This window comes from Aethina tumida, chromosome 2 (genome assembly GCF_024364675.1).
Source record: "Aethina tumida isolate Nest 87 chromosome 2, icAetTumi1.1, whole genome shotgun sequence".
NCBI classification, from domain to species: domain Eukaryota; kingdom Metazoa; phylum Arthropoda; class Insecta; order Coleoptera; family Nitidulidae; genus Aethina; species Aethina tumida.
In genome coordinates this window covers 17734590-17750074 of record NC_065436.1, presented here as the reverse complement: position 1 = coordinate 17750074, position 15485 = coordinate 17734590, and the positions used below count along the sequence as shown (strand labels likewise).

Here is a 15485-nt window from a genome sequence, read left to right as displayed (position 1 = left end):
TCAGTTTGTTCCACAGTTGGGGGCGGTTGCACGATTATCTTTTCTACTATTGGAGTTGGTTGGACAATAGTTTTTTCAATAATTGGTAAAGGAGCAACCGGCACATGCACTGGTTCAGGTTGAACTGCCAAAGGAACTGCCTCCCCATATACGCTAGGTTTGGCGGTGGCTACAGCCAACACAGCTGCTAAACAAATGACTCTATACATCTTTGGTGTAGTAAATAGAAATTTCAACTGTACTTTCAACAAACATTTTTAGTGTATTTATGTATAAATTCTGTCGATTAAAGTTAGATTTGAAATTCATTAAATAATTATTACAATTTAATTAGTAATATTCATCAAGATATTTTTAATAACATTTTTTAATGTTTCCTTGTTGGATAAGCATTTGTATTTTTTGTAATTTATAATTTGTTTTATATTATTTTGTTTATTATTGCAATAAAAATCATAATTTTGTTAATTAATTCAATTTTATTCACTTTTTAATTCAGATTCATGTAACTAATTGATTGGAGATTTCACAATCTAAATTTTTTTCCAAGTCTTGTTAATCTTATAATAACTGGTTATAAAACGAATTATGGTGGTACTTTACTAACAACAAATAAACCATGATATTCATCATAAAATTATCTTAACATTTTTTAACGTTCCCCTCCATTGATTAAGCATCTGTATTGTTTTAATTTTATTTTTTTTTTGTTGTGACAATAAAAAATAGTAATTTTGTTTATAATTTAAATGTTATTCACATTTTAATTCTGATTGACGTAACTAATCGATTGATTGATATTACCTATTGAAAAATAACAATATTGTCTTTTAAATTCATTTAATAAATTTTAAATAATTTGTCCGATAACATGATAAACTTTTCTGATGTGTCTCACTTGTTGATGAAAACTGAGAGGGAGGGATGTTCGTTTTATACAAAACAGCAATTGTAGCTTTTCTACGGAAGGTGTGATTTTTTGCCAATGTTTTAACTGCCTGAAATATTTTCCAAGTCAAGGCGTTAATCTCATAACTATTGTTTATAAAACAATTTATGGTTTGCATTATAAAAAATGATTTCAAGACATCTTTAATTTATTTTAAGTTGTAATATTATAATATAATATATCTATTATAAAGTGAAGAAATTAAATATATGAATAATATCAACTAGTGAAGAAATTAAATATTTTATACAATTTTACATTTTTTGAGGTTTAAATAAAATCATAAGCATTTAAAATAATCATTTATTTTTTAAAACAAACAAATAAGCAATAAGACTTTTTTATTTATTTGCCTATCACCAATAATAATTGCCCCTATAATTTGGAGCAAGTCTAAATGCGTCCAAACGAAGTGGATTATAGTGATTATGAGGTAAATATCCGGAATAAGCATGAGTAAGAGCTGGTTGGACCAATGTTCTCTGAACAATTGGGGCTGGTTGAATCAGTGGTGTCTGAACAATTGGGGCTGGTTGGACCAGTGTTCTCTGAACAACTGGGGCTGGTTGAACAATAGATTTTTCAACAACTGAAGCAACTACGGGTGCTCTGACTTCTGGGGTGTGAATAGACACTATTGGTTTTCCAATGACATCCTTTCTGTAAGTGTGGGCAATTGTTTCTGGTTTGATTTCAGTTTGTTCCACAGTTGGGGGCGGTTGCACGATTGTCTTTTCTACTATTGGAGCTGGTTGGACAATAGTTTTTTCAATAATTGGTAAAGGGGCAACCGGCACATGCACTGGTTCAGGTTGAACTGCCAAAGGAACTGCCTCCCCATATACGCTAGGTTTGGCGGTGGCTACAGCCAACACAGCTGCTAAACAAATGAGTCTATACATTTTGGGTGTAGTGAATAGAAATTTCAACTGTACTTTCAACAAACATTTTTAGTGTATTTATGTATAAATTCTGTCGATTAAAGTTAGATTTGAAATTCATTAAATAATTATTACAATTTAATTAGTAATATTCATCACAAGATTTTTTTAATAACATTTTTTAATGTTTCCTTGTTGGATAAGCATTTGTATTTTTTGTAATTTATAATTTCTTTTATATTATTTTGTTTATTATTGCAATAAAAATCATAATTTTGTTAATTAATTCAATTTTATTCACTTTTTAATTCAGATTCATGTAACTAATTGATTGGAGATTTCACAATCTAAATTTTTTTCCAAGTCTTGTTAATCTTATAATTACTGGTTATAAAACGAATTATGGTGGTACTTTACTAACAACAAATATACCATGATATTCATCATAAAATTATCTTAACATTTTTTAACGTTCCCCTCCATTGGTTAAGCATCTGTATTGTTTTAATTTTATTTTTTTTTTGTTGTGACAATAAAAAATAGTAATTTTGTTTATAATTTAAATGTTATTCACATTTTAATTCTGATTGACGTAACTAATCGATTGATTGATATTACCTATTGAAAAATAACAATATTGTCTTTTAAATTCATTTAATAAATTTTAAATAATTTGTCCGATAACATGATAAACTTTTCTGATGTGTCTCACTTGTTGATGAAAACTGAGAGGGAGGGATGTTCGTTTTATACAAAACAGCAATTGTAGCTTTTCTACGGAAGGTGTGATTTTTTGCCAATGTTTTAACTGCCTGAAATATTTTCCAAGTCAAGGCGTTAATCTCATAACTATTGTTTATAAAACAATTTATGGTTTGCATTATAAAAAATGATTTCAAGACATCTTTAATTTATTTTAAGTTGTAATATTATAATATAATATATCTATTATAAAGTGAAGAAATTAAATATATGAATAATATCAACTAGTGAAGAAATTAAATATTTTATACAATTTTACATTTTTTGAGGTTTAAATAAAATCATAAGCATTTAAAATAATCATTTATTTTTTAAAACAAACAAATAAGCAATAAAACTTTTTTATTTATTTGCCTATCACCAATAATAATTGCCCCTATAATTTGGAGCAAGTCTAAATGCGTCCAAAGGAAGTGGATTATAGTGATTATGAGGTAAATATCCGGAATAAGCATGAGTAAGAGCTGGTTGGACCAATGTTCTCTGAACAATTGGGGCTGGTTGAATCAGTGGTGTCTGAACAATTGGGGCTGGTTGGACCAGTGTTCTCTGAACAACTGGGGCTGGTTGAACAATAGATTTTTCAACAACTGAAGCAACTACGGGTGCTCTGACTTCTGGGGTGTGAATAGACACTATTGGTTTTCCAATGACATCCTTTCTGTAAGTGTGGGCAATTGTTTCTGGTTTGATTTCAGTTTGTTCCACAGTTGGGGGCGGTTGCACGATTGTCTTTTCTACTATTGGAGCTGGTTGGACAATAGTTTTTTCAATAATTGGTAAAGGGGCAACCGGCACATGCACTGGTTCAGGTTGAACTGCCAAAGGAACTGCCTCCCCATATACGCTAGGTTTGGCGGTGGCTACAGCCAACACAGCTGCTAAACAAATGACTCTATACATTTTGGGTGTAGTGAATAGAAATTTCAACTGTACTTTCAACAAACATTTTTAGTGTATTTATGTATAAATTCTGTCGATTAAAGTTAGATTTGAAATTCATTAAATAATTATTACAATTTAATTAGTAATATTCATCACAAGATTTTTTTAATAACATTTTTTAATGTTTCCTTGTTGGATAAGCATTTGTATTTTTCGTAATTTATAATTTCTTTTATATTATTTTGTTTATTATTGCAATAAAAATCATAATTTTGTTAATTAATTCAATTTTATTCACTTTTTAATTCAGATTCATGTAACTAATTGATTGGAGATTTCACAATCTAAATTTTTTTCCAAGTCTTGTTAATCTTATAATTACTGGTTATAAAACGAATTATGGTGGTACTTTACTAACAACAAATATACCATGATATTCATCATAAAATTATCTTAACATTTTTTAACGTTCCCCTCCATTGGTTAAGCATCTGTATTGTTTTAATTTTATTTTTTTTTTTGTTGTGACAATAAAAAATAGTAATTTTGTTTATAATATAAATGTTATTCACATTTTAATTCTGATTGACGTAACTAATCGATTGATTGATATTACCCATTGAAAAATAACAATATTGTGTTTTAAATTAATTTAATAAGTTTTAAATAATTTGTCCGATAACATGAAAAACTTTTCTGATGTGTCTCACTTGTTGATGAAAACTGAGAGGGAGTGATGTTCGTTTTATACAAAACAGCAATTGTAGCTTTTCTACGGAAGGTGTGATTTTTTGCCAATGTTTTAACTGCCTGAAATATTTTCCAAGTCAAGGCGTTAATCTCATAACTATTGTTTATAAAACAATTTATGGTTTGCATTATAAAAAATGATTTCAAGACATCTGTAATTTATTCTAAGTTGTAATATTATAATATAATATATCTATTATAAAGTGAAGAAATTAAATAAAATCATAAGCATTTAAAATAATCATTTATTTTTTAAAACAAACAAATAAGCAATAAGACTTTTTTAATTATTTGCCTATCACCAATAATAATTGCCCCTATAATTTGGAGCAAGTCTAAATGCGTCCAAAGGAAGTGGATTATAGTGATTATGAGGTAAATATTCGGAATAAGCATGAGTAAGAGCTGGTTGGACCAATGTTCTCTGAACAATTGGGGCTGGTTGAATCAGTGGTGTCTGAACAATTGGGGCTGGTTGGACCAGTGTTCTCTGAACAACTGGGGCTGGTTGAACAATAGATTTTTCAACAACTGAAGCAACTACGGGTGCTCTGACTTCTGGGGTGTGGATAGACACTATTGGTTTTCCAATGACATCCTTTCTGTAAGTGTGGGCAATTGTTTCTGGTTTGATTTCAGTTTGTTCCACAGTTGGGGGCGGTTGCACGATTGTCTTTTCTACTATTGGAGCTGGCTGGACAATAGTTTTCTCAATTATTGGTAAAGGGGCAACCGGCACATGCACTGGTTCGGGTTGAACTGCCAAAGGAACAACAGCCTCACCATACACGCTAGGCTTGGCGGTGGCTACAGCCAACACAGCTGCTAAACATATGACTTTATACATGTCTAGTGTAGTTAAAAGATATTTCAACTGTATTACCAATAAACTTTTTCAGTGTATTTATGTATAAATTCTATCGATTAAAATTAGATTTGAAATTCATTAAATAATTATTACAATTTAATTAGTGAAATTCATCATAAAATTATCTTAATATCATTTTTTAACGTTCTTCCGTTAACTAAGCCTCTGTTTTTTTTTTTTTATAATTTGTTTTCTATTATTATGTTTATTGTTGTAAGAAAATTAAGCAATCTTTTTTATCCTCTATAACGTTCTGTCATCTTGTCTTTCTTAATTTCAGTTGTTTAAAAAATGCATATCCATTATATATTCTGCTACTCATTGATGTTTTTAGAAAATTTTGAGACTGATTTTTTTTTGTTGTCTATAGACGTAAATACGGGTGGTTTTTAATAAAACATTTAACATTTAAGTTTAACGTTAAAATTGTTAACAATTTTCTGGCAATTGTGACTGGTCAAAAAATTGAATTAATTAAAAAGAAAATCCTAGGGTTCCTTCTCGGTTATAATTTGTAGAATAAAGTAATTTCTTTGACATGAGTCGAGTTATTGCGTCTTAGATAACCGTTTCAAACTGCTAAGGATCATTTTGAGAACTAATTAACATCGGCTTTACAGCAGCTGAACAGTAATTACGTTGAACCTAATCTAATAAATAATTAACCGTTTGATTCGCAATTGCTTCAGTAATTTTTCTGTTTTTGACAGATCCTTTACACGTGGCTACTCGTGTATATTTTAATCACCACTGTTTTATTCCATAAAACAATATAATCATAATAAATACAATTTACACCATTTTCTAAAATATATTTTAATCTACGTTTTTTTCGCCAAACAGATTAATCTAATCTAAATGATTTTTATGAAAATATTTCGTATTATAAAAATAATAGGATTTTTTTTATTGTGCCTTTTATTTAAATTATTGGTATTGTTAAAATAAAACAGAAATATTTTAAATTGTGTGTCACAATCTATTATTATTGTGGTTTTCTACAAAATTTACATTTCCACATTATTCTGTACCAGTGGTTGAATTTTTTAAGGCTATCTATGAAAATGAGTTTTGATTTTAATTCAATCAGACCGTATTAATCTGTAATTTCAATTATGAATCTTTGAATGCAAGATGAATTTTAATAGATTGTTTCAATTATCCAGTATGTATATAAACTTTGCGGTGCCGTTTTTATTTAGTTTTGATTTGTTTTTGTTTATGTAGTTTGTATCTCGACACATCATGTTCAAATTAGTAAGTTTCTTATTTACATTTTTTATTTTATAAAATTATGTTTATTTACATTTGTTTCTAGTATTGTTAAAACAATATTTTCTAGAATAAAATTAAAATTTAAATGTTTTGTTTCATAAAATAACATTTTATAAAACCACCACCATTGATTGCAATAATAAAAATACGTATTATATTATGATATATAATTATTTATTCGAGTAATACTGTTTCAGCTGGTACTCTTGTTTGTTATCGTGTTTATTTCTCTTTCTGTGGCTGTACCGAGACCAAATCCTGATCCCCAACTGTACGGATATTATGGATCTCCATATTACGGAAGTTATTATTCACATTATGGTTACGCATATTACTTATAAATCGATACTATAATTTGCTATTCTATCATAAATTACTAATTATTGTACAATAAGCATGAATAAAGTAAATTCTGTTATTTCTCTATTTTATAAATGTTTCAATATTAATAAAATAATAATATAACATAAATATCGTTAAGCAACAAAATTGTAAGAGATTTTTCTGTTCCCTAATTGTATATATATTCCAAAATAAAAATAGTTTTTATAGAGTATTTATGCAAGAAAAATTATCATTAAAACATTTAAATGCAAATACCTAGAGTGTGTCATCCTTTTAATAAACGTAACAGGTATTTACTAACGCTAGATAACATGTAATAATATTTACATTTTGTATCCTACCTCCATTATAATTTATTTGTACTAGAATTTAAATAGTCTACGTCACTTTGTCTCAGGAATGGAATTGTATATTTTTAATCCATGCCTATCTACTTAAACGTGTGACTGATTAAATTTTCTCATTGTGATATTAATTAAAGCTAAGTGAGTTTAGAAAAATGTTTAATTTTGTAAGTAATCGAATGTTTCTGTTTCAACTAAAAATTATAATATTATATAAAACTTGTAGGCAATACTGTTGGTCTTGTTGGTGACAATGTTTGTTGCATTGGGTGCTCCTGTACAAGATGAAAACGCCGATTCTCAAAATTATTATAAAACATTTGATCAGCTTGGACCACTTTTATATCGTGACCCAGCTTTTGCACCAGTTTACTAATTATGTTTAAATAAATCGACATGAAGTGAAGCTTTTATATAAATTTAATTAAAAAAAATATTATGTATGGTAATAATATTATACACATTATACTTAAATTAAAATAATAAGAATATGTATTATATGTTAAACATATAAAGTGTATTTTGAATTAGTTTGTATTTTTTTTTGAAAATTATCACTTTGGAAGTAATAGTTTTGTCACTAAATTGATTAAATAAAACAAATCTGTTATAATAATCATGTATATTTACTAAATCCTTAATCATCACATAGTTAGGCTTAACAATCATCAACAGGTAATCGTGTTTTAATAGTAACCATATCCCAATGCGTATGGGCTGTAGGCGTAACCACCATAGTAAGGGGAAGCTCCATAGTAATATTGAGGATTGGGTTCTGGTCTAGGTAAGGCCATAGACACCGTGGCGAGTGCTAGGATGACGAATAGTGCAATCTACAAAAAAAGAACATTAATAACTGACATAAGCGGCAATAATAAAAAAATAATAATGGTTTTTATCAGATAAATTTAGATAAATCTTGATACTTACCAATTTGAACATTTTGGATTCTTCTTTACTCTTCAAGACGGAAAGTAACTGATGATATTTGTATTGGAATTCTTTGTTTTTATACCATCAAAAATACAACTTAAGTATTCTGTTCTCGAATGCTTAGTAATAAATAAAAATAGATGGTATCATTATCAGCATTATATCTTAATAAAATTAACATAAATAAATACCTTTGATTTTAAGTAAATGGTAATAATGTTGTGCAGTACGACTAAAGAAAACTAGCCCAAAAAGCCACATTTCTAGGTAAGAATTATCAAGTTAATATGTCATTTTTTAATATTTAAAACTCTGATAAATCAATCAGTCAATAAGTGTTATCCCTTTTATAATAATGTATATCAAACAGAAGTGATTACTTTATTCATTGGTGTTGTTATTATACCTTTTTATTTTAGATATAATGTGTATCTCCACCCAGAATATCATAATTACTTTAAAGTGGTTTAATAATATATAATAAATTATTTTCGATGTTCAATTTGATTGACATGTTCAAAACACGTAAAATATGTTATAGAAATTCACAAGGTCATATAAATTAGATACATACATATTTTCACATCTATTGACACAATAATTAATTATCGTGATCAATTAATTCAATGTATTTATTTCAATACTCTTGGATAATGAAAAAAAAACTTAAAATTTATTTTATGTGGATATTTTATACTTTTTTGTTGGTAATTGGTAAAAATATTAAAGGAATAATAAAAAAGAATACTAATAAAAAATCCTAAAAATGAGGAATTTGAATAAATTATAGAATTACTTTTTAAACAAATAATTATTCTAATGATTAATTCTAGTTATTCTTTTGTCATCATGAAATGATGAGGTTAATTAAATATTAATGTTTGATATCTCAGTAGTGAATAGTACAATACAATAGAATATAAATGTAATCAGAAGTATTTAAAATTTTTGCAGTAAAAATAATATCATAAAATTGGTTTATTTAAAATTATGGTTAATAAATGGGATTTATAATACAAAAACATTAATGTACAATTATATTTTTTAAATAAAAATTATCAACGAATTTAATAGTTGTTAAAATTATTTCACTTCAAATACACATAAGAAATTGGGAACATTTAAAAATATATAAAATTATTATCTTTTCGATGGTACTCTTTAAAGACTCTCAAACTTTTTCAAAGCAGGAATTTTTAAACTTAATAAAACTCAAATTATCATAAAACTAGTATATTAAATCCTTAATCTCAACATAGTAATGCATAAAAATCGTCCAGTCCTAGGGAATAAGTCTTCATCAATAGTAGTATCCACCGTATCCAAGAGCGCTGTAAGGGCTGTAGGCATAACCTGCATAGTACGGGGAAGCACCGTAGTACAATTGAGGATTTGGTCCTGGTCTAGGCAATGCCAAGGAAACGGTGGCGATAGCCAAAATTACAAAAAGGGCGAGCTGTAAAATTACAAATATTTAATTACTCTACAATTTGGATATTAGGAAATAAGAAAATACATACCAATTTGAACATTTTGCTGAATTGTGGTATACAAAGGTGAATTGTATCTGATGAGTTCCGTCTTGTGGTGCATTGTTTATATACCGTCTCTAATGCAATTTAATATTCTATCAACGATTAAGTAACAATAAACAAAAATAGATGGTGCCTTTATGTACACAGGAATTAACCGGTACCGAATCTTAATAAAATTTGCATAAATACATATAAATAGCGCTAGAATCTATAATAAGTAGGTAAATTAACATTTGTGTTCTGATCATTATTTAAACTTAAACAAAAATTTGGGGGATTCAGAGGTAAATTTAATTAACCATTTTCCTGATATGAAATGAGTATTTAAATTAGTATGTTAATATTAAGATCAAGGACGCTACTTACAGTGGGAATATTGTTATTTATTTTAAACTAAATTTCTTTTATAAAAAGTTTATAAGGACTAACTTTTAAATGCAATGTAAAATAAAAAAAAATTACCGGAAGAAGTAATTATATGGAAGATAAGTATCTATTGTCGATAATTACAATTAGATTTTAATTAGTATTTGTAGTTATCGGTGTTGAAACCGTTAAGTGTCCAAATTATCCGCAATTTATTTCAAATTTATGATATCCGAATTTTCCTCTAACTGTACTTAAAATGTTAATTGATGGTCTTTGATAAATACGAAGCTAATAATATGTGTCACACTAAAAGTAATTTAACACCTAATTTGTATTTTTTAATGTTAATGACTGTAAAATGTTTTATTAAATAATTATTTCAAAAATAGATGCGTTTAAATAAAAACTGGTCAATACTTGGAGGTGCGTAAGCATGAAGAGACATCTGTGAGTTGGAAAACTTATTTAAGCCGTTTAACGAAAGCACTCTGCAAAAAATTTAATGAAATGTTATGTCCTTTATAACAAATATATTGTTAATATAACAAAAAAGTTAAATATTTTATATTTGAAACTGAATTTGAAGCTAATTATTGGTTATTGTATTATAGATTCGTTCTGTTTCATTTAAATATTCTAGAATTTGTGTTTAATTAACATTTATTTTTATTTTTTGGTTTATTTATGACAAATTTATGTGTTTGCGTTATTTTAATATATTTTAGAATATATTTTAATATAATTAAATTATTATTGTTCACAATTATTCAATTATAGATATTTTACATATGTAAAACAAGGTAAATGTTAATATAGTTCTTAAATTAAAAAATAATTTTTAGATATATATAAATAATGAAAAATTTATCTGTGTAATTTGTGTACTTAAATATTTCACTGAGATACAAAATAATGTTTACACAATTGGAAAATTACTTAATGTATTTTTTATAAAAAAGTTTGTGGTATAATTAAACGTAATATTTTCTAGTGAAAAATACAAAATTCTAAATAAATAAACGATGGAAATTATTTAATTATATTTGTATATCTGATGAATTCCTCAGAACATTTTCTTTGATAATTTAATTGATTAGAACAATAATTTCTTTAGATTAATATAGTTACAGTCGAACTTAAACAACTGAAATCGTAACTTGCCAGGACTCACTTTGAATTATCAAATAAACTGGATAATAACTATGAATGTGTAGCGAGGCCATATCTTCAAATCTTTTAATTAAATCGGAGTAGAAAAAATATTATTTATACAATCAGTACTAGAAAGAAATTAGGAAATATCTATAAGTTTCTAAGTTGATTGTATTTTTTTCTCTAATTCAATAAATAAAAGTGTATTCAAGATATTTTCTGTTTCTACAAATAAAGTAATAAGAAAAAAGGATGAAGAAAGATGAAAGAAAAGATTATGTCCTGGAATATCATCTAAAAATTTTACCATAATTTTTGGTTATTTATAAGAGAATTGTTGTTAAATAACAGTATTTAAATATGATCCATTAGTTAAGGAACACCCTTGACAAATGACAAATACGATTTATTTGAAACGAAATATTTTATATCTCAATGAATTTGTTTATGATTAATTATATATTATATTTGGAAGGTTCACCCCTTAAAAAATATTTTATATTGGTGTTGCTTGGGGTGCTTACTTACTGCATTTTTCATTTAGGAAATAACGAAGTTATCGTAGATAGTTTATACTTATCAGATTCCTGATTTATATTGTAAATTGGAACCATCTGCACTAATTTTATTTGGTCCCTACATCATATACTGTACATAAATGGTAGTGTACATTTTTTATGCACGGACGCCGATAGTATAAATATTTTTAATCATTCATTACAAACGAACAATACAAATTATAGAAACCTGCTTCTGGTGTCCTCGAAGGTCACATATCCAACCAACCTTGATCGTGAAATTACAAAATATTTATATGGGCGTGTTATGATGGAACAATAAATTCACATTTAGTGGCTATAATAAAAAATAATTAAATTGTGCAAGGTGAGATTTAATGGGACGATTTGCATTTGAGATAGTTTTTCTAATTTAGCATCATATAATTAAAATATCGTTTTTTGTTTTTTTTTATTGAATTTCAGAATGTGATTAAATTTAAATATTGTTAATCTAAACTCATATTAATTTTTTTTGTGTAATTTATTTAATTTAATTAAATTAAAGCTGCATTTAAATATAAACACCGATTTATTTACAGAAATTAATTATAAATATTAACATAATTATTTTTGTGGACAATGTAAAATGTAAAAATACATAACACAATATTGTGAAATTAAAAAAAAATGTATATCAAATATCAGTTGTCAAATATTAATTAGTATTTTTTTTAATCATTGGACGAAAACAATCACAACCTTGACATTCAACGACATTTTTTTAAAGAGAATAAAAGAACTGGTTCAGATATTGTGTCATTAACAATTGAGATTTTAAAAGAAACAAGAGCAATTTACATCTGCCAGTTTCCACCTTGCTGATTAAAAAAAAAATGATTAATATTCAATAACCACAAGATTTTGATAATTTATTCTAATTGCGTAATAAAATGTATTGATATATCCTATTATATTAAATATTAATAGTAATTAATACTAGTAGCAACTAGTAATATTAATAAAATACATTAAGAATTGATTTTATTGTTTTCTTTTATCAAATTGCCTAATTTATTACATTATTAATATTTTATTGTTTCTGTATTTATCAATTATGTTTTAGTCTTATTAAATTTTTGGTAGATACAATTAAGGTGACCTACAATATTTTGTTTATTTCACTTTTGTTTTCGAAAGGCATTTTTACATGAAAACACAGAAAATCGTGATTACATACTTTGTTTTTTCGTGGCATGCTGTACGGAATGTTAATGTCCCATGCGTTGAAGAAGTGTAACCACACCCAAACGGTCCTAATTTTTTACAGACGTCAGGGACAACTAGTCTTTGTTGATAGTTCAGTACCAGGCACTTGATATCCTGACTTGTAGTACCTTTGAAACCAGACATATTTAAATTTATAAACTTGTGTAAAATACATGGTGTCCTTAAATAACACCGACATCTCTTAAATGTAGATTAAAAGTATCACATTAAGACGAGTCGCCCAAAAAGGTTTGTAGATGTAATCCAGGAAGACAATAAATGTTGTTCATGTATGTATCTATTTTATTTTTTGTTTAATTGTAACAATAAATTATTATTAAAAAGGTTTACTTTTGCACCATTTATTGGATATAACACATTTCTGTGACTCTAAATAAGGAGCTTACAGTGTTCAATATTATTTAATTGTTTTTCCCTCAAAGTTAAAGTACTTCTTTGTTCCAAAAATCAGAACTATCTGGTCTTAAGTGTAGTAACAAACCATTTTCGTTAATTTCTGTTTTTAAAAATTTAATTGGGCTTACCAATGTTAATTTACAGGGAACAATATCCCACAAGTGTAATGCATAAAGTCAATTTCATCACAAAATCTCACTTTTTCAATTTCAACCCGAAAGTTATTTATAGAAAAGCGAATAATATTCTTTAAAGGTCGGTGACCCTATTCCCATTGTGACTCGGTCTTTTTCCTGGATCAAAGTCACGAGTGTGTAATATAGAATTTTGATTTATTTTATTTTTACACCCCCGGAAGTGTTTATGAAACCTCGAAGTGCGGTTACAGGACGTCATATGGGGGAGATATATATTTCATTTCGTCGTAAATGTTATAAAATATTATAGAAACGCTTTCTGCTCATTAAACTGGTGTAAATAATAAAATTTTTATTGAAGCTGATACACGGAAACTATTTAAACGTATTTGTTGATTACCTACGCATTCGGTTACCGGATTTATAGAAATTACAAATTTAAATGTCACAATCTATTAAATTTCATGAATGTTATGATTTATCAAAATGAAATCAAAATTATTATTCATAGTGTGTAGGAGAATAGTATTTGCCAATAGCCTTGTAGAATGAGTGACATGTTGCATACAAAAGATTTAAAATATTCACACATTACAATGACAAGAATTTTTATAACATTTTTCGATTATATAAGGCTGTTTTATCCAAATATCTACATTAATCTAATGTTTATATGGTGTAATGTACTGTCTTACCAATTGTTAATTGTTAAAAACAATCAATCGATATTGTTCACATATTTTAATTGCTTAATTATGTCTAAATTTGTGTTAATATAGCTAATTCTGGAAATAGATTTATTGTAATATATTTGATTAGACCCTCCACGTGCATGTTTATATGGTTTTTTATTATTTAAATATATTAAGGGTTGTACAAGATGATGATGACAAAATATAAATATAATACAATTGAAATAACAATTAATATATAATCATATTATTTATGGATGGTATTTGTATTTAATTAAATTTCAATGTACTTGATTTTTAACATTATTTTAATTGTTTGCATCATTGTCATCATTAATTTCAACAATACTTAAGACTTTTTGTACTTTCAATTATTTCATTTTGTTCTAAAAAAGATACAATAGGCTTATGGTAACTAAAGTAAGAAATGAAAATGTTTGATTCAAATTTATGTAAGTATCACGTAAAAGAAAGGACGAACATGTCGGTGATGCGAACCCATACTTCAAAATCCGCAATAATAAGTTAAAAAGAAAACTATAAATTCTTGTACATATATACACTAAAATATTTTAACCATTATTAAATAATTGATAGATAAAAAATGTAGAATTATGTTTGAAAAAAATATTTTGTAATTACTACTTTTGACTAACTGAAAAAACAAATCTAAAATTCTGATAAACATGTAATAATTTCAATTTCTTCATCTTTTATAAGTTTTAGTGAATGTTAATATTATATTATTTTGTAACCATTACTATAATTATTATTTTTGATTTGTAATAATAATGTATATAATTTTATGTTATTAAATAATAATTAAATAATAATGGGCTGTTACATATAAAAATGATTTTAATTGTTATATTGTTTCAATTTTTCTTAAAATATTGAATACTCTGACATAATTAATGTATCACATTATTTAAATTATAATTAGTTGTTATCATATTAGTTGTTATATATTTCTAAAGAAAATTATGTATTATTTATTATGTAAATTTTTTAACAGTTGTTCTGTTCTACACCTCTTATTTATCATGCCAATTTGGATGATTTATGTTTCTAATTAAAATTACCATTTTTTAACACCATTGAATTTATTATAATTTAATCTAATAATTCAGCACACATCTTTAAATTTATTTATATTTTAAAAAATTTACATTTGTATTGTAATTTTTGTAAATGTGGTCTTCATTTATTAAAACTATTTAAAAAAACACATTTCAATAATAATCTCAAATTACTAAATAATTTCCAAAAGTTTTTTTGCTATTATTTAATAGTTAGTATATATATTAATAGTAACAACAAAATGTTATTAAAAAGGTTTACTTTTGCACTATTTATTGGATATAACACATTTCTGTGACTCTAAATAAGGAGCTTACAGTGTTCAATATTATTTAATTGTTTTTC

At 26.2% G+C, this 15485-nt stretch overlaps 1 protein-coding gene and 3 long non-coding RNA genes across 4 annotated transcripts; 1 reads left to right on the top strand and 3 right to left on the bottom strand.

The window, feature by feature from the left end:
* Positions 1-4461: 4461 nt before the first annotated feature.
* LOC109605035 (uncharacterized) lies at positions 4462-5074 on the bottom strand. Its single transcript, XM_020021601.2, has one exon. The coding sequence runs from the start codon at positions 5072-5074 to the stop codon at positions 4526-4528; it is 549 nt and encodes a 182-aa protein (XP_019877160.1). The 3' UTR covers positions 4462-4525.
* A 1208-nt stretch (positions 5075-6282) lies between these two features.
* Positions 6283-7590, top strand: LOC126264673 (uncharacterized). The gene is made up of 3 exons (XR_007547338.1): positions 6283-6352; positions 6568-7226; positions 7286-7590. It is a non-coding gene; the product is annotated as an uncharacterized LOC126264673 (long non-coding RNA).
* Positions 7591-7666: 76 nt separating this feature from the next.
* Positions 7667-8161, bottom strand: LOC126264672 (uncharacterized). The gene is made up of 2 exons (XR_007547337.1): positions 7990-8161; positions 7667-7892 (listed from the first exon to the last, which is right to left on the bottom strand). It is a non-coding gene; the product is annotated as an uncharacterized LOC126264672 (long non-coding RNA).
* Positions 8162-9209: 1048 nt separating this feature from the next.
* Positions 9210-9778, bottom strand: LOC126264671 (uncharacterized). Its single transcript, XR_007547336.1, has 2 exons — positions 9513-9778; positions 9210-9448 (listed from the first exon to the last, which is right to left on the bottom strand). It is a non-coding gene; the product is annotated as an uncharacterized LOC126264671 (long non-coding RNA).
* Positions 9779-15485: the final 5707 nt, after the last annotated feature.

Bases quoted from the DNA above. Each gene is read 5' to 3' on its own strand.
- LOC109605035 (XM_020021601.2), bottom strand. From the start codon at position 5,074: ATGTATAAAGTCATATGTTTAGCAGCTGTGTTGGCTGTAGCCACCGCC.